This window comes from Camelus ferus, chromosome 6 (genome assembly GCF_009834535.1).
Source record: "Camelus ferus isolate YT-003-E chromosome 6, BCGSAC_Cfer_1.0, whole genome shotgun sequence".
NCBI lineage: Eukaryota > Metazoa > Chordata > Mammalia > Artiodactyla > Camelidae > Camelus > Camelus ferus.
In genome coordinates, this window is record NC_045701.1 from 12,357,561 (window position 1) to 12,378,239 (window position 20,679).

At 36.4% G+C, this 20,679-nt stretch overlaps 1 protein-coding gene across 1 annotated transcript in view; it reads right to left on the minus strand.

Moving 5' to 3' along the window:
• The window catches only part of UNC13C (unc-13 homolog C), a 638,789-nt gene that overhangs the window by 141,403 nt on the left and 476,707 nt on the right, over positions 1-20,679 (minus strand). Inside the window, exon 27 of the mRNA XM_032481154.1 lies at positions 11,440-11,525. Within this exon, the coding sequence (XP_032337045.1) occupies positions 11,440-11,525 (86 nt within the window). The remainder of the gene's footprint in view (positions 1-11,439; positions 11,526-20,679) is intronic.

Genomic DNA, 20,679 nt, shown 5'->3' on the forward strand with positions numbered 1-20,679 from the left:
AGAATTTTCCTGTTAGAGACCGAGTTTGGGCAAAGAGAAAATGACCGTGAAGATCTTTAACTGCTATTTTTATATACTAGTCATGTAACAATTTGAAATATATGAACAGGTGATGCTCTACCTCTTGGTTCTAATCAACCTGGTTATTGGGCTTCTGGAAATTATTTTCATTTAGAGATTTTGTGAAAGTTCACCACTGTGGGAAGCTGACCACTGTGGGAAGACAGACTTAAACACTGTTGAACTTTGTTTCAGAACCCACATGGGCATGTTTGACAAAGAGATTTGCTTCTATGGTCAGTGAGACCACATCCATGGTCTAAGTTAGAGTAGACCTGCTTCCGCTGTTTGACTACTTTTTGAATTGGAGATTTGGGGACCCAGAGAAAGTGGCTGACCAGTTAATTACATCCTACTTTGATAAGCTCACTTCTATCAAAGGAATACAATATAGTACTCAGGTCAACATATTTTAATTAATTTTTACTGAAATCGATTATCAGACCAGTTAATAGTAGATGATCACAGCTTAAGATTAGTAATAGGATTGCAAACACTCCCAAATGCCGATTTGTTTTCCTTCCTATTATTTAGAAGCCAAATATTTTAGCCAACATGTTCTAGATTATTGACACACACAGCCCACCTCACTGTCTAATCTACAAAAACAAAACAGGGAGTTTCAACTTAATTATGGGAGGTAGGGAGGGGAACTGCCAGAGAGGAAGAAACTGTAAAATGCATTTACTGTAAGGGTGAACAGGGCTCTGAGCTTTAACACTGATGCTTTCCTTCAGAGCAAAGATGAAGGAGGCATGAAACCCCTAAATGTCAGAGAAATAACATGTTTAGAAGGTGAAAAGCAGAGTCAAATAAGTTGCATTTCTAGTGTCCATTTTATTTCCTTTTATGTTTGTGCTTACTTCCAGCTCACCAGCATAAGCAGGATTTATTTTGCTATACTTATCCAATTTTTAATTAATTTTTTTTTTGCTTCCTTATTTTGATTTTGGATCATTTGGAAGGGATAAACAAAATGTCCCAATCTTGCTTAGTGTGTTCAATCTGCTGGAAAGCACTGAGTATACCAGGTGGTGAAGAGGATAATGAAGAAGGGGTGAGGGGCAGGTGGGGTGTAAGGGAAAAAATAAGACCAGCAGAGGGAGATGGGGCTGAAACACATCTGTCTACTTTGGTCTTCCCCCTCCCCCTTTTTTTTTTTTTAACATTCACTTTCATTGATTTCTATTTCCCTGTTAAATGCCATGGGGGATGGCATTTAAAGTTTTCAGATCCTAGACTCTGTAGCTTGACAGTTGATGTTTATTAACTAGCCTGTGAAATCTGTTTGATGGCTAAAATCTGGTTCTAACTCACAGAAGTAGAATTTTACCATATGTTTTGTATGCTGTGCTTGCTAATGTGAAATAGATTATTATATATTGGAAAGTTTTTGGCTAAGGACTGACTTTCAAAGGCTTATATGATGAAAAGACATCCTGATAAACTGAATCTTTTCTATGCTGTCATCCAAATATCAATACAGACAATTGAACTGATGAATAATGTACTTTAGGATAGAATGTACTGGAAACATACAGGAAGTTTTAACAATGTGCATTCTCTGGATCTAATCTGGAAGAAAATCACTGTGAATTATGTAGTTAACATACACACACACATTCACATGCCTATTGTTTTAGTGCACCTTGGATTTTCACTCAGTGATTATTTACTGAGCACTTACACGTGCCAGGATTATGTTAAGGACTGAACACGGTCAATGTGGTCCCTTCCCCTAAAGAGCTCACAATTTCATATAACAGAGTGTCACTAGTAAGGCCATCTATTCTACATAAAAATAATTTTAAAATTCTGTAAAATATACATGAAGCTTGCTGAACAGTTAAATGTGGAAACTACTGTTATGTAAAGCTCTATCAAAATCCCCAGTTAAAGTAGCACTGATGAAAACAATAAGACATAAGTAAATCTTAAAGCTAGTTATTTCCTTTCTATAACATTTGGCTCTTTCATTGTTATGGTACACAAGAAGTATTAAATGTTTCAAAATGCACTGAGTTTTGTTCTATTCAAAATAATAAAGATTTAAAGAAAGATGTAAACATTAGAGGAAATTTATTTGCTCTAGTTGGAATTGGATTCCGAGGCAAAAAAATGAAAAATGACTTGACATGGAGTATGTTTCTATTGCCTTTCAAATAGGAGATTTTAAAAAATAAGCAACTTTTTCATCCTTTTGTAATGGAGGTTCATTTTCCTCTATGTTACTGAATGCTCCATGAACTTTCCTTAAAAATTGTACACCTGCTTGGCTGAGTCATCAATCCCTTTCTTGTCATTTTTTTCCCATTGAGTTTCATGCTAATGGACTTCACCCTTCCTCCCTTCATTTTCTTGAGAATTATTTTAAAAGTCTCTTTTCCTCTTAAAAATTATTATTTTCATTCTTTTTTCTTATGAACTTTAAAAAATTGATATTCACAAAGCGATCTGCTCCTTTAACTTTTTTTCTTCCATGATTTTATCCCTTTGCTGATTTGTTCTTACATGGTTGATACATCCACAGTAGTCCTCCATTTTAACTCATTATAATGGACATTTTTCTGACTGACTTGAAGATCTTCAAATGTCACTGTTTGTTCAGATAAACAATGGAAGAAGGCACTATGTTGGTTTTACATCCCCTAGATTAGTAGTTCTCAAACTTTAGCATGCAGCCAAATCACCTGGAGATCTTGTTAAAAAAAAAAAAATTGCTGGGTCCCAATCTGAATAAGTATGTGTGGGGTGGGACTCAAGAATTTGCATGTTTCATATATTCCCAGGTGATTCTGATGTCTGCTGGTCTGGGAACCCCACTTTGAGAACCACTGGCTTAGTGAATTGGGAAAACTTAAGTACTAGTAAATACATTTTGTTCTTGGCTTTATTTGGGGGTGGGGAGAGTGGGGGCAAATAAAACACATGATCTCTCAAACTGCCACATCTAAACTGATATATTAATCCAGAAATCATATTTCAGTTCATGGTTTGACTCATATGACCTGTCACTAATAGTTTAAATGAACAGAACTGGTCTTCTTGCAATAATGAGCACAGAGAATTCATAACCATTTGTTCTTGTTTTGTTTTCGTCGTCCATTAATTAAACTTGAAATTCTGTGTGAAGATATGTTAAAACAAACCAGTGGGATGGTACAGAAAAGAAGGCGGGGACTGACTAACAGTATGTCTGGATGAGATATTTCACAATTTGTTGAGGAAGCATGGCTTGAACTTCACTGTAATCCTACTGCTTTCTGTAACATACAAATCAAGAGCAATGCACACACATAAACACACACGTGCTCAGTTTCTGTGGGTAAATGAAAGGTATCTAGGGTTTTCACATCTGTGATTATTAAACACTTCTTAGAACTGCTACAACCACAACATGTGATGAAAGTAATTACTGGGACTCCTTTATCTGAGTGATTACATCAGGTCTGTATGGCTGTACTAAATTGTGACTGGAGATTAAGAGCTTAGGAATGGAACAACTATCTCTGCTGTTGTCTGTAGAACTAGGCTTATATTCTTATATTCATCCATGCATTCATTGGTTCATAACTTTTTAAAAAAATTTTACTGAAGTATAGTTGGTTTAACAATGTTGTTAGTTTCAGGTATACAGCATAGTGAGATATACACACACACACACACACACATATATATATGTACTTTTCCATAATAGGTTATTATTAAGATATTGAATATAGTTCCCTGTGCTATACAGTAGGATCTTGTTGTTTGTCTACTTTATATACAGTAGTTTGTATCTAGTAATCCAAAACTTCTAATTTATCCCTCCCCTCCCTTCCCCCTTGGTAACCATAAGATTGTTTTGTGTCTCTGAGTCTGTTTCTATTTTATAAATAGGTTCATCTGTATCATTGGTTAGATTCTACAAGTAAGTGGTATCATATGACACTTATCTTTCTGTGACTGACTGACTTCACTCAGTATGATCTCTGGTTCCATCTGTATTGCTGCAAGTGAAATTATTTCGTTCTTTATGACTGAGTAGTATTCTACTGTGTATGTATGTCTATGTGTGTGTGTGTGTGTATATATATACATCTTCTTTATCCATTCCTCTGTCTAGGTTCCTTCCATGTCTTGGCTGTTGTAAACAGTGCTGCTGTGTGGTTTATAACACTTTTTATTCAGTGTCAGAGAAAGAGAGAGTATTCCTACAAAGATGAGTAAGAGCTCAGGGCATGGTGGGTAATGTATCTGTGAAGTATAACACAGGATAAATGGTATAATAGGATGTATTATGGGAGACTGGGGAAGAAGCATTTATTTCTCTCTGAGGATCTTAGGGAAAACTTGACTGAAGTAGTAACATTTAAATTGGACTTTGAAGAATACATGAGTCTTTGCCGGGGACAGCAATTAGGGACAAGCCTGGGACGGTGTGGGGGACATCATGTACATGTCCTGAGGCAGAACTTATACAAGGATTTTAAGAACATTTTAAATAGTTAATGCAGCTAGAGCATTGAGGATGGGCATGGGGAAAGTATAAGCACTAGGGCTGAAATCAGGTATAGAAAGGAGAGGAGGGTCCTGGTGTAAGGGATGCTAAAGAATCTGAACCTTATCCAGTGGCCAGGGAGGCATCTACAAAGGAAGAACCGTATCAGTGAAGGCGGAAGCAGGAAATATGTTTCTGAACAAGGACAGCAGTAAGAAGCATAGAAAGAAAATTATTGAGGAGAATTTCATACATAGAGCTTAATAGTATAGATGTGCTAATAGGATGCAGAAGAGAGAAAAAGTCAACCATGACTTCCCAATTTTTATCTGAGGTAAATGTATTTTTTATGATGCTATTTTATAATATCAGGAATGTAGAAGTGTCCTAAAGTAGTGTTTAACTGTCTCTAGAGCATTCTGGTAGCTACTGCCAAAGTACCTAAATCTTAGCACAAAGCTTTCAGAACAGGAAAATGACCTATCAGTCTTATGAAATAAAGCACAGAATTTTTCACGTATAAGGCACTATCCATTAAAAGCTATTATTTTTATCAATAAGTACTATGTTATTTCTTTGAGTCATTTACCAGTTGTCTGTTTCTCGATAAAAGAGTATTATTGAAGATTCTCAACAAGATGAGGGAAAGCCATCTGTCATCTCCTCTTGGTTGAGAATCACCAAGTTCCCTGTTACTTATGGGAGTTTCCATAGCTCTGAGGAGTGCTGGGACAGGTGAAGACACCAAACAGGCTGAGAACAACTACTGTAGTGGAGGCCAGAGAGATCTTTTACAAAGTGCTACCCATCTTGGCTCCATCCACAGTCTTTGAAGTGTATAGAGGCACAGCTTTAATTGCTGTCATCCTAATAAGGTCAAGGAAGACTGAAAGTAGGAAACAGGAGAAGGAAGAAATCACTTGTGTCGAGGGAGGTTTTGTTGGTAATAGAAATTAATCAGAAGCCAATCTTTTCTACCAAAAAATGAGAATCAAGATAAACTGACAACCAGTGATTTGTGGGAGTACACTTGACAACCAACAGGAAACTGCTGACAGGTAGACAAGAAAGATGATGGATACAAAATAATAGTTTGAGGCAGACCAGGTATGAGGTAGACCAGAAAGACATGAAGGATGAGGCTATTCTAAGGGAGGCTAGAGAAATTCAAGGGGCAATGGTTCAGTTCTTTTGGCAGAGCCAAAGATCAGCAAGACCAGGAGCGAACTGACCATGACTTCGTGTTCTCATTGCCTTTGTGGCTGCACGGTGCACACGGTGGCCTGAGACCTGTATTTGGATGAAGGACAATAAAAAGAGGTGATACTTCTTTGAGAGAAGGCCCCCCAAAATAAATGTGAAGACAGTACAGAACGCTCTGAAGGTATCTGATATACAAATACTCAAATTCACAAGTCAAGAGAAGATTGTGCGTGAAAACCATGAGGGCAAAGTTAATGGCAACAGTTGTGCCCATTAGGACGACGAGATGCTGTAAAATTACAAAGAATCATCACCTATTAGCGAAGTCCAACTTGATAACTAAGCTGCAGATGGTGAAGACCGGTTATAAAAAGATAGAATATTCAGAACTAACATGTTTCTTTAACAAGAGTGTTAAGGCCCTACTGTTACTCAGTGTGCGGTACACCAACCAGGTGCCTGGGCAACATCTCAGATTTTGTTAGAAATAGAGAATCATCCACCTTAAAAAAATAAAAGTCTACTCAAGCAGAATCTGCGTTTTTAACAAGATTCCCAGGGGACCTGTGTGTACACTCAAGTTAGAGGAGCACTGAGCTGGGAGACTTCATTAAGCCCAGGTGAAAGATGATTGTATTTTGTATCTTAGAATTACTTTCATCTCTGCCTAAGTTAATGAAGTAAATTAATCTTTTTGACTAATTTCTTTTCAGTGACTTTTAATTATTTTTCTATTCAAAGATTCATCTGAGAATTTGGCAGATGCCTTAGACACCCCTGTCCCAACCCCCTCAAACTTAAATGTGGATGCAATTTCAGGATACGACCTAAAGCTCAGCCACAAACCCCAATTTAAGAACCAGTGTTTTAAAGAATTCCATGCACTTGTCTCCAGAATTATTAATCAGAAACCACCTGAATGCTTGTGGACCCAATCCACCATCTGGTTGCTATCTTGGGGCCTAGCGTGGTTTGCTTTTAATAAAGACTTTGAAGGCACCGACATATGTTGCACAACTGGTACCCTGAACAGGACTGACCTGATTTAAGAACTGCCAGGCAACCAAGTTCTGTAGATAACAAGATGACAAACACAACGTCTGCAGTCAACTGTAATTACCAATTAAGCATTTCAGTCACTTAGAGGCATCTAGACATTCTGGTGGTTATTATAAATTGTCTCCAAGCTCTTGTTTACTAAATTATAATCCTCAAGATTGTGATAATGGCTAATATTTGAGTATTACATACTAGGAAACTATCCCCCATCTTGCCCTCATATCTATATATCTCTTTCTTTCTCCTTAAAACAACCTTATAAAGGTAGGTATTTTTGTCCCTAGTTTGAAAATAGGGAAACTGGGGCTAAGTTTAATAAATTGTCCAAAGCCATAGCTAGTAAGTAAATGGAAAGTAGCAGAGCCTGAATTCACAGACAGATCTGTATTGGTGCCAGCCAGGGTAGACTATAAACGTCTTTGGAACGACTTTAGAAAAAATTCTGCAAAATCACCTCTATTTCACCAAAAAATAAAGCATTTCATCAGAGACTTTTCTTCCTACACTACCTTTTTCACAGAAAATACTTTTTTTTTTCATCTGTAAAACAATTCATTCTGGTTCATTCAGTAAGTCATCACCATAGTGACTGAATCAATTACTGTTTATCAAACTTATAGAGTGATTAATGTCAAATATGAAAACAAAATAAGATGGCTCATGGAGACTGAGTGAAGTGTAGGGAAAAGTTATTTTGCTTTTAAATTAGATTATTCTTTTTGTAGCAGATGATGAGTTCATGGAGAAAAGCAAAAAGCTCCATCAAAAAGCCTTAAGTCCATAAATTCTAACCAGCTCATCTCTGTTGACCTGACTTCATCAGAGGTTGCTTACAACTTGGGCTCAGATGCTTTAATCAGCAGATGAACTACGTAACCCAAATTATATAACAACACAGAGTCTTTCTAGGTCAACAGCCCGAGGCACTACTCCACAGTCAATTAATTTTAACAACATTCTATGAAGCAAATAGGGAGAGTAAGAACATTGCTACCATGTGCACAAGAGCCTGCCAGAGGAACGTTTTTAAATGCATGCCCTCTACTCTGTGAGGTATTCCTAGTCCTCATTTTCTCTAAGAATTATTATTCATGCTACATTTTTAAAAAAGGGTATGGGACAAAGCCACTGATTAGACTCAAGCGGTGGGAGGCAAGGAGGAGAGGCAGTGAACAGATGAATGTGCATTTGTAAACAATCTCCTAGGAGTTTGAAACCTTAAATGACCCCTCAAGGAGACTGTTTTGAGACTTGGACAGATCTCTCCCTTTATATAGTAACAGTCTCCTCCCATTAGCACAGCATGTGAGAGTTTGCAAAGTATGTTTAAGGTACCGAGTAACCGTCACACCAACCTGGGAACTCCTACCAGATTTTTTTTTTTGAAGGACAACTAAAGTTTAGAGTCATTATACATTACTTGTACAAGCCAATGCAGCTCCTAAGTGATAAAGCTTCCAGAATTTGGGTTTCCCAGACTCAGATCTCTTGCTGTCCCCCAACTCGCAACATTACCACTGCTTAGTTTCAACATAGTAAGCTTCTGAACTTGTCTCCAAGATTCTTTGTAGAGGGCTGTCCCATTTGCAATTCGATTCAAATGAACTAATACATACTGAGTGTCTATTAAGATTCAGTGAATACAAAGATGATAGAGACTATCTTTGCACTCAAAAGCCTTCTCATCTGGTGTAGAGGAAGATACCTAAGCCACGGACTGCAATCCAAGTTACTCCCGTACTCCATCACGCCTTCCTGGAAACGTGTGAGTGTGCCAACTAGTGAACGGTACACTTTAAGGAGGTGTGCTGAATAATCTGTGAATAATATCTCAATTAGGCTGCTATTTAAAAAGTAGAACAAATAAAAACACTGTGTTAAGGAAAAGATTCTTGTCTCCAAAAAAAACCCTAAGATAATCACAAAATTATTAATTACCCTTGATCTTGGACCTGATATTTGATAACGCAATCCCAGTGTTTTGGGATATTATTTTTGTATAGTTATTAACCTTTAATCAATAAACCTCCAAGCAAAGTTATAGTGCTTTATGTGTAGCATTCATTGTTGTTTCAAACAAACATTAAGTTTTCCAGATTTACATTTAACATAAATATTATACTTAGTTGTTTAAAATTACTACTAATTTTTTAAACCAAAGGTAGCATAAAAATAAAATAGCCAATGGTTGCATAAATGTTGTCATGAACATAAAGATAGAGGCCCTGCCCACACAAAATGTATGGATGGGTCCTGAACAGTCAAGGTCCTCTGAAATGTGAGCAGGAGTCCCTCTGCCCACTGCCCAGGCCTCGGATCCAGTGTGAACTTTTTATTTTTCAGGTGATGACAATGAAACACAAAGCTGCTGACCTCTTAGAATGCTCTCAAGATCACGTAGAAAAAAGATCACAAATGGAAATCTCCCCTGCCCTTCCTAACGCTCCACTGAGTGGGGGTTTACCCGGTAAAGTGTTTGCTGATTCTGCACATAGCTATTAGGTAGCCCCTATTTTCTAGGCGTCATTCTAGGCAATACAGACACGTTGATAAATATCACAGCCAAGAAATATACATTGTAGTAAGGAAGGCAGGTAAGAAGTAAGCCTCAGTAAGCAAAGAACTAAAAGCTGGTAACAAGTTGCTATGCAGAGGATTAAAATAAGGTTATTCATGCAGGTGACTTTAGATCCTGAGGAGGTGTCTGTCGTTAAGGGAGCCCTACAGGGCTGCTTGGGAAGACTGGTGGGAAAGAAATCCAGGAGACCTGCTGGCAGAAAAAGCCCGAAGGCAGGAACGAACTTTCAGTGTGCTGAGGAAAATAAAGGAATCCACAGGAATCTTCTATGTTTGATTTTAGTAACTGGATGAATGCAGGGCCAGTAATTGCAACAGGGAGGCGGGAGGCAAGAAGCGGGTTTTGACAGGGAAGATTAAAAATTCTATATTCCAAAAAGTTCGAGATGATTGATAGTCTAGGAGAGGGAGGAAGGGGCAGAAGACTAGGGGAGTAAACGCTATTTGAAGGCACTTACTGGCCTATTGGACTGGTGGTTCCTGTCTGACTTAAGAGACATTTTGGGTCCCAAAGAGACAGCTGAAGCGGGGTGGGATAAAAGGATGTGCCTAGTAGGAAGCAGAGGTACAGAAAGCAGGACTGATTAACATAAGGGACAAGGAACACTTTATTGCAGAATAAGGAGTTTGCATCTCCGAGCACGTTCTAGAGTAATCTCAGGGATAAAGTGAATTTAGCTAATTAGGTAGGAGACCTAGACTTTACCAGAAAACCAGGTATTAAAATCGAATGCCTGCCTTCTTTTTCAAATAAGGACAAGCACTGTAGGTTCCCTCTATGTGCCCCAGCAGTGAGCTCACATTTAAGTGATGCTAAAAAAAAAAAAAAACAGTGGCAAAAAGAGCACGAACTCTGAACCAGTCATATTCTGCCAATCGACCTTCCACACTGCAGTCACAATGCTTTTCCAAGTTGCAAATCTGAGCAGGAAATGTCCCTGCTGAAATCCCTTTATCACCTCTCGTTTCTCTTAGCAGAGAGTCAAACTCCTCACCACGGCCCTGAGGCACTGCCAGCTGGTCCCTGCCAGTTTGCCAGCCTCATTTCCTGCTAGCACTTGCTCACAGGGCCTGCTGAGTTCTCTGTTCTCGAATGCACCCTGTGCGCACTCTACTTGCCAATGCTCCGTCCTTGACTACAACAAGACGGAGATACTTCTTGCTCATCTCTTTCCAAAGCCAACTTCAACTTACACGTCTGGTCTTTGTCAAGATCATACTTCCTCAGAGGAAGTTCCCCCAGAAGGCCCACCTGCCCTTTTGTCCCAGGGCTGACTTATGTGCTTCACCTCTAGACACACCGTCATCGTCAGCCCTGACCACCCCACATTGCCATCGTCCGCAGCCTTGCAGCTACCCCCCAGAATCTTGTTGAGGGCTATCTTGTTCACTGTTGTGTCCTCCACACTGAGTGCAGTCAAGGGCAGTTAAGCAGAGGCTCGATATATATTTGTTGAATAACTGCAGAGAAAACTTTCTACCAGACTGTTAAGTTCCTGGAGAAGGAACCCTAGGCTAGTTAATGATTCTACCACTAACTCTAAACACCAAGTGAGTGATCAAAGAAATTCATAGTTTTTCAGCTGAAAGCTGTATTTCCCTTGCTTTACATTCTATGATTTAGGTTTATTGAAAGTGGAGTTTCTGGTGAAGAGCCTTGCCACTGTCCTTGCACACGCTTTGGCCAGATTTTAACTAGGCATTGAATACCAGGTCAAAGTTTATGCAGACAAACATCTGAACTAGTATCACCCATCTGTCCTCTCAAAATGGTCTGATTTATGCCATAAAGTATTCCTGCTTCCAAGCCTTATCCTACAAATGAAATACGCACCATTATCACGCAATTTAAACCGTCTGATTAAAAATGTATTTCTTTAGGGCTCTTAAATACTTTGAGATCTTTATCTTTCTACAATGTGGAAATAAGTTTTAGAACTCAACTGATCACAACAATCTATGTTTTGATGCATCAATTCCTTACACTTAAAACTAAAAACACAAAATCAGGATTTAACTAAGAAGCGCATTGTAGTAAGTAAGATATCTGTAATTACCTTCAAGTGCGTATTTCATATCCTGAGCAAAAAGGGTCCACATAATTTCAGCACTAATTTTTCCCATGTTCAGTTCTTGAGGAAACCTAAAACCAAACACAGATGTTACTGCATCAAAGAGAAGAATGTGCCTAAAAAACCAAAACACTTCACATTCTGCGTATACCACAGTAGTGATCATATAGTTCATAAGTACTTTTATTTATGAGATTTTGCTGTATAAAATGTCATAGATAGAGAAAAAGCTACACAGCAGAATGCAGTGATAAAAACAATGACTGGGTGGAAGGAAAACAGACTTCATCACATTGGTATCAACATAATGGTGCTGAGGACTCCAGATGGGTGTCATATGCTGTGTGTTTGTGTGTGTCTAAAAAGCCCCTTGAGTTTTATCAAACACTTTTTCTTCCTATGTCTCAATCTGAGGACAGGCCAGATGAATATGAGGAGAAGGTACCATATAATAACAGGAAACCAACCTCACACTCACCTGGGAGCCATTTTTCTTGGAACAAGCCTGAGTGCTTCCATTCTCTGTTTGCTTAGAGTGAGTTATTTCAAGAAAGATTCCTCACTCCTCCTGTAAAATGGCCTAGGGTGGACCCATTAAACTCTAGAACAGGCAGGCTGGGGTTTTTATATCAAACACGCTAAAGCTAAAGACAGGATTCCTACTGCTGCTGAATATGTATCCTGTTTGTGTGTGTTTTGAATCTCATGATAAGGCTTATAGTAACATAGGCCCAGTGAAAACAATTTCATTCAGTGTTTTTCACTGTAAACACTCACTTCATGCCAGTATGTAAGACAGAGTATTTTCTGTTCTTACGAGTGTATATTATTTATAAAATGCATGCAGATATATGTTTATAGACATACATGCAAAAATAATAACTATTGAGGAAACATATACATGTATAAAGTAACAAAAATAGCTCTCACATTCATTTATATCTTTGAAACTAAATTAAAAAAGTAATATAATCCTGAATTGAAAGAAAGGGTAACTTAAGTAAATATGACCTCACTATAACCTCAAAGAAAAGACCACGGATAATATGTAAAACTATTCCAGCCCAACTTTTCACCAAAGCAAGATGTTTCATCAAATATCCCTTACTGACTTCAATCAATTTATCTAATAAAGTCGACTGATATTTTCAAACTTAAATACTGATGTACATTTATTAAGTGTTTAAACTCAGAACACTATGATCAAGAAATTAATACAACCTGGATAGATACAAAATTACTTTTCAACAATAAATTCTACTCTATTGATATAAAAGTTAGGCAAGTAATTTATTCCAAAAGGTTTCATTCGTTGATAGTGACAAATATCCCACAGTTTGTAGTATATTGATTTTTATGTAACAGATACACAACAACAAAATTGTAAGAAATATAATTAGAGTGTTTAAGCTCATACAGTGAGGAAATTGTTTATTTTAATTTTTTGGAATCAAGAATAAAGAATGTATTAATCAGTTCTCGGTGCCCTGATACTAAAAACAAAGACAGTATATAAAAAAGTAAACTAAAAATCATTATCTCTCATAAAAATAGACATAAAAATTTTCAACAAAGAGTGACAAATTCCATTCTGCAATGTATACAAAGGATAATACATTGTGATCAAGAGGCTTTTCCCAGAAATACAACGTGGGTTCAAAATCCCAAAATAAATCAATGTAATTTACCATATCAACAGACTAAAGAGAAAAACTTTATCATCTCAAAAGATGCAGAAAAGGTATTTGCAAACCTCAACATTTGTTAACGATTAAAAAACATGAAAACTAGGAATTAAAGGGAACTTTCTTAACCTTATAAACAGAATCTCCAAAAACCTACAGCTAACAACATACTAAGATAATGATTAAGGCGATGATATTTACTCTCACTACTCCCATTAAAACACTGTACTGGAGTTCTGAAAAACTGCAAACGGGCAAGAAAAGGAAGAGGCACATAGATAGCAAAAGAAGAAACAAAACTCTCCATTTGCAGACAACATGATCAGCCATATAGGAAATCTCCAAAAAACTACAAAAAAAGCTACCAAAAAAGTCAAGCAAGGTCACAGAATGCAAAGTCAAGATACAAAATCATTGTATTTCTGTATTTTAGCAATGAACTATTGGAAACTGAAATTAAAATAATAGTAGCATTTACAATAGCACCAAAGTTATAAAATACTTATGTATAGATCTAAGAAAATATGTACAAGATTTATATGAAGAAAACTGCAAAGTACTGAGGAGAAACATCAAATAAAACCTAAATCAGTGGAGAAATATACTGTATTCATGAACTGGTACACTTAATGTCATTAGAATGTTAATTTTTTCCAAATTGATTTTTAGATTCAATGCAATCTCACCCAGAATTCCTGCAGATTTTTTTTTTTTTTGGTAGAAATTGCCAATTCATTCTAAAATTTACATGGTTAAGCAGAAGAACTTGAAGAGTAAAAATTATGTTTCTTAAAATAGCTGAAGGATTTACATCACCTATCTTCATAGCTTACTATGAAATTATAGTAAATAAGTATATCTTGAAATACAAAATTAATTTTCAATAAGATGTTATATTAATTCAGCAGAGAAACAAGTCTTTTCAATACATTCTGCTAGAGTAGTTGGGGGATATCCATATGCAAAAAAATTAAGTAAGTAAACTTCAACCTACACTTCACAACATGTAAAAAAAAAATCAATGATTTCATCATTTTGAAATTTGTTGAGACTCACTTTACACCCCAGTGTATAGTTAATTTTGGTTAATAATCTTGATTTTCTATCTCTTGTCTCCTTGAACTTTCTTCTGGATATTTTTTTCTGGACTAGCTTCATATTTACTAATTCTCCAGTTTTATCTGACAAACTATTAAATCCATATACTGAGTTATTAATTACATTTGTTGTAATTTTTATTTCTAGAATTTCCATTTGATCCTTTTGCCAGTTTTGAATTCACTATTGTTTTTCCATTTTTTAATTTAATTTCTTAAATATATGAATCACAGTTATTATAATACCTGTATTTCTAGATTCTATTATATTAAACTCTTATTATGTGTACTTATTTTTGATTGAAAGAATTTGTTGTATAAAAGGAATATATACAATTTGAGTCTCTGGGTGATATTAGTATTCTTTCAGAAAGGAGTTATTTTTCTCCTGGAAATAGTGTTTTAGAGTTATGAGAAATGACTTCAATCTGATTAAAGACTGAACTTACTCAAAGCAGGTCAATATTTTAGTCACACGGACTCCTAGGACATTCCTTCACGCCCCAGCTGTATGCTTGGGGTGCTCACCAGGACCCACTACTTTGTACAGCCTTATTTCTAATTATTCTCCTGTTCCCATGTTCAGCTTTCTCAGTTTTCAACTGCTACTTTCTTAGGCTCTCTGCCTCTGTCTCCAGGCAAATCAGTTGATGCTTCTAGGGGAGATGGTCAGAACAGATCTGACACACTTGTCTAGTAAATACATTCATCTATCATAAAAAATATAAAGAAATGCATGGGAATAAGAAAGGTGTGTGTGTGTGTGTGTGTGTGTGTGTTCCCATGAGGAAAACCGGCGGGGGGTGGGGGGGAGCGAGAGAGACCAAGCGGGAGAGAGAACTCCCCTGAGGAAAACTGGAGGGTAGAGTGACAGAGCTGACTGGAAAACAGTGGATGTGGTTTATAAAGGGTTTGGAAAAGCAACAACTCCTCCTCTCCGGTTCTCAGGGGCTGTGACAGCAGCTGCTTCTCAGTGGAGGCTGACTCCTGCAGCCTGTACAGAAATGCGAAGCAGTGGCATGACCAAGTGTGGCAAACGAGGTGTCAGAACTTTTGGTATCGAGCGCTGTCAGTGACAGGAAACTTGGTGTGCGCTGTCAGGGACGGTGACTGCCGTGATATCAAAGAGGGGCAGAAAAAGAGCAACATGGGGCACAGAAACATGGATAATAAAGAGAAAAGGAAGATGAAGAACATCATCTGTGGCTGGGAGGATACAGAGGGGCTGGACCAAAGGGCAAGAGCAAAGAGTCAGTGATACCCTAGTGGCTGCTGCTCTTGGTTCTACTGTTGACACTTGGGTTGATGTGACTTTAAGAAACATGGGTCACTACTATATAAAATAGCTAAACAACAAGGAGTCATTGAACAGCCCATGGAACTATATTCAATATCTTGTAATAACCTATACTGGAAAAGAATCTAAAAAAGAAGATATATAACAGAATCACTTTGCTGTACACCTGAAACAATACTGTAAATCAACTATACCTCAATTAAAAAAAAAGAAACACGGGTTGCAGTGGAGAGGGGCATATTATACCACTAAGTCAAATTACTAAACACAGCAGCTAAGAGTGTATGATGCAGAAGAATATACTGGCACAGTCATTCACAGAAGTTATTTGAAGAAAGTAAGATTTGTATGAACTTTTCAAGGAGAATAAAGAATAACTGCTGAAAGAGATAAGCTATGCACCCCTGTAAATGGTTGTAATTACCATAAGAAAAGACTCTCAAAGTGACTTTTAAAACATTTTTTCTTTAATCTAGACTCTACAAGTCAGATAACTTCAGAACACAGAATCTAAAACTAAGGTATCAGCGTCAGGATTTTCTCAGTTGCATAAGCAATGTCAATGTGGTTTTCATTCCTGAAAAACTCAGGTTTAAGGGTTTTCATCACTACTGTTGATGATTTAACCAAAACCTAAGCCAAAACCAAACAACCATTTAAAATAGAAATAACACACCAGAAAATATACACCAGATATATAAAAGGCAAAGGGATACTATTATAAATATGAAAAGAATTGTTACAAATGTATAGGAAAAAGAGAAATATTAGGGAAAAAATGGCTAAGATGAACAATCTAAAAAACCACAAAAGCCTAGTAAACATAGACAAGAGATGCTCACCTCTTTAATAATCAAGGGTATTTCAATTAAAATAATAGTAAAAATTTTTTACTAAAAACACTCCAGGCTAGAAAACAACAATAACAAATTGATCAAAATTCAGGACCTGTATGAAGCTGATTTCCAAGTAATCTGATGACCCTCTACAGGCTTCTGGTTCTTATTCTTCCAATAACTATGTTATTTCCATTCCCTCTCCTGTGCCTCAGGAGTCCCCTCCACGGACTGCAGCATCATGACGTTACACCAAACTACAGAATAATAAGCAACTACTAAAAAGGACAAGGTAGATCTGCTGAATTGACATGAAAAGATGCCTATCAGGCAGTTTTATGTAAACAAATTACAGATTATTGTACGTATCATGATCTTATATTTTGTAAAAAAAATTATTAAATGAATTTCTAAACTTACATGTGCAGAAAACAAGAGCTGGAAAAAAGTAACACCCAACTACTGAAAATTTGTAAGGCTCAGGGGAGGGAGTTTTATTTTTGGTTTTTATTTATTTTCTTCACAAAAATGATGCATAAACATTAGAACTGTCATCTTCTACTTTAAATAGTCCTGTGAGGTTGAATATGATTATTTTAAGAAAGATAAAAATTTAAATAAATTTTTGAAATAAAATCAATGGGAACTGTTCTGTATACTATGCATTTTTTTTAAAACATGTATAACATTAGTTTCTCACAAAATTCCTATTTGGTTGTTACTGTTCTCATTTTATAAATGAGGACTTGGTGGTCAGAATTAGAGCCCTGAGCTGTTTTTCCAAAACTCATGATCTCTGCAATAAAGAAGCAACAAATATTCAGCTTTTTGGATACTTAGAATAGACATAAAGATGACTTTGATTACTCTCCTTTTAGACTTAGGAAAGTTAGAGATTAGGAAATATGTCCTAAAACATGAAATAAATCAAAGATAGAATCACAAATAGATCTTATGCTTCTTGACCATATATATTTCTTTTTCATTCTTTTTCTTATGACAATAAGAGACATTCCCAAGCATTGAAAATGTCTTCACAACTGATTCTTTTGTTGTTCTTTAAGCTGATTGATTTTGCCTTAAAATATTTACAGTTAAAATCATTAGCTTCATATTTCATGCAATGGTCTATCTTTAAATTTAAATCCCAAGATTTACTTCTTTCCAAGCTCTACTTCTACACCGAAGATGATTATCTTTTTTTTTCAGATTTTTAAAGATAGATTGTCTTCTATCTATTATTGGGGTCTGAGATATTATTCTGATATCTGTTTTAGATGTTTTGCTTATTTTGTATATGATAAGCTAGTTCCAAATGTTTGTTTTTTTTTTTAACTATTACCTATGGAAATAATAGATACGTTCATGCTAGAAAAAATAACTCAAAGCCTCTATTTACTTAGTAGTTAAACACATTCTTCTACAGTCTGTGTTTTTATTTTACTTTGCTACCTTTCTATGGTATTTTTGGTGCATTTGGAAATACTTCTCTGGCTCTTTCCTACATAAATCCTGGGTGAATAAAAAACCTCACCAGTTGGCCCTGAATCCAGACAGCAGACTTGGTCACCGACCTCTACAACCCACAGCAGCTTCTCCTTTCTTCTCTCCTGTGCATTCTTCCTTTGACAGACCTGTGGCATTTGCCTGTCCCTGCCCTGCTCCTGCGGTCACATCCCCAGTTCAGGTCTTTACCCTCACTTGCCTCAAGAGCTGAACTAAGTCATCAGTTTATCTGTTTGCCTCCATTTCTCCCTCTTTCAATTCATTGTCTATATTACCACCTAATTTATCTTTTAAGAACCGAGACTGTAATATTTCAAACCACTGCTTTAAAACTATCAATGGCTTGTCACACATTTATTAGCATAGAGAAGTTTCAACTTATTAACATGACTTGCCCAACCAATGGCAATCTGACTGCAACTTTAACTTCTATCTCTACTCTCCAACACTTTTCATGCTTTAGCCACCAAGACTACTTAGCATTTCTTAACATATAGGATGTCCCATGTCTCCTGATCATTTTCCCCTACGTGTTCTCTCTCTTCCTCAATTTCCATTTGAACATAACTACTCTCTCTCCTTCTTTAAGCACAGCTCAGGATCTCCTCCCTCTAAAGCCCTCTGCTGTACTCGAGGCAGAATTAGCAGTGATTAATTAGCTGGGAAGGATAAGGCTAAAGAAAAATATACATTGACTATAAACTGAACCATAGCTCACTTAATAGTGAGTGATGGCACTGATGCTTTTGTACTAAGTTCCATAATTTTACTGTTGCCGCAAAATTTAGTCTAATTTCACTGACATTTGCTTTACAGTTCAAAACTGATGAAAAAATATGAATTTTTTCTATTTAACCAGTTTTGCCTAGCATTAGAAAACAATTCTCCATCTAGCCTCTCTTCGCTAACAAATATTATTGTGCTTACACAGTCCTGTTAATATGTATGTGTATGTATATATGTATGTATATCCATGTATGTTTGTGTGTGTGTGATATATATGTATGTATGTATGTGTATAGTTCCTCTCCATGTGATTTAAACAATTCCAGAAACCAAGATATAATCTGGTCACTCCATCTGCAAAGCTAACAGTTTCTGAAGCAACTTCTTTACTCCTACCTAGTGAAAATGGGGAGAAAAATTCATGACTATGAGCAAAATACAACCAATAAAAGCAGCAAATCAGAATTTGTGGGAGTGGGAGGAGAAACACCCAGTATTTCTCATAACAGATTTTATCAAGTTCTGAGTAACTACTAGCTAGATTTTAAATTTCCAGTTTTCAAGGGGCCACAAGATAGTAATATTCCCAGAAGAGTGCTTTTCGCCCTGTGTTCATACTTCCTTTACAGATAAGACAAATATGTAGTCTCACTCTGGCACCAAATTTTATGTGCTATATCCATGCCGCATCCTCAGTCTCAAACCATGATTCAAGAGGGAGAGTGTTTTCTTCCAACACAGTCCACAGGTGAATCTCTCTTCCTGTTCTTTGGGTTGGCTAAGAAGTCTGCACCATCTGCATATTTGCTAGAGGCTTATATTCTGAAATTTAACACAGTTCTGGCCATTTCCTGTGCACAATCTACAGAATTTTAATGTAGTGGTTAAACATCAACGTAATCCAAAAGATAGAGATTTGATTTCTCCTCTGCTACTCAACTAATATACCCAGTGGATTACACTGAGTAATCTCTTTAAAACTCTATTTCCTCATCTGTCAAATGGGAATGATAGTAACTGTGCTCTGTGGGACTTTCTAGGGCTGTTATGAAGATTAAATGAGATTTCGTATATAAATACTCTGTACAGCCACTGGCCCATAGTGAGCGCTCAGTAAAATATTTGCAGTTGATGATAATGAAATTCTAACTATAAGTGATACATACAAGAAAATACTAGGTTCCATTGATTTTTAATGTGAAAAAATAATCACAGAAAATAAATGGAAGTTGAGATTTGTATTTGTGAGTCTTCAATCTTCAGGAAAAAATTGCTAATAAAATTAATAGCAATAAACTTGATTGCAGAGGGAAATTATTATATACTCACAGGAGTACACTGGCTTCACAAACTTCAGAAATCTCAACTCATACAGTATCATAATTAATTACAAATTAATTCCAAATTAAGGTACAAACAGTACTAAAAGAGGTTCTAACTTTCCATGACATTTCCTTACCTCACTGGAATTACTATATATGCTTAAAAGTTAAAACAAGTACACATCTAATATATGGTGCATTAATTACTCACACTTCATTATTCATATCTTAAAAGCAAAATTGGCCCTCTTCATCCTAGTTTGAATTTGTGAGGTTGTGTTGTACACAAATTAAATTCTGGAGTGTGAAGCTCTACAACTTCACTGTCCCAGCAGTTACAGCTTAACATAGTCTATCATTTATAAAAGGAGGTTTAACGAAATAACTGATCCATTCCAACATTATTTGAATGTCTCTCATTTTTAATTTGCAGCAATTAATACAAAGCATAAATGTTTTAAACCTGTGAGACACAACAACTTAATAACCCAATTTATTATCTTGCAAATCTCTTAGTAAAATAAGGCAAACAATCTTCCACTGACAAATCTGATAATACTGATTCATTAGTCACGACAGATAAAATCAGAATCCATTAAATGTGAAGTATTATTCTGATATGCAGAGTTCGTCTTGGAAGAAGACTGTGTTCAATGTTACAAATGAGTAAGCGATGGTCCTGTATACTAAGCATCATGTATGCAAGTGAAGCTTCATTGTCATAGCAAGAAGTCAAGAGATATTTCATTTGCTCGG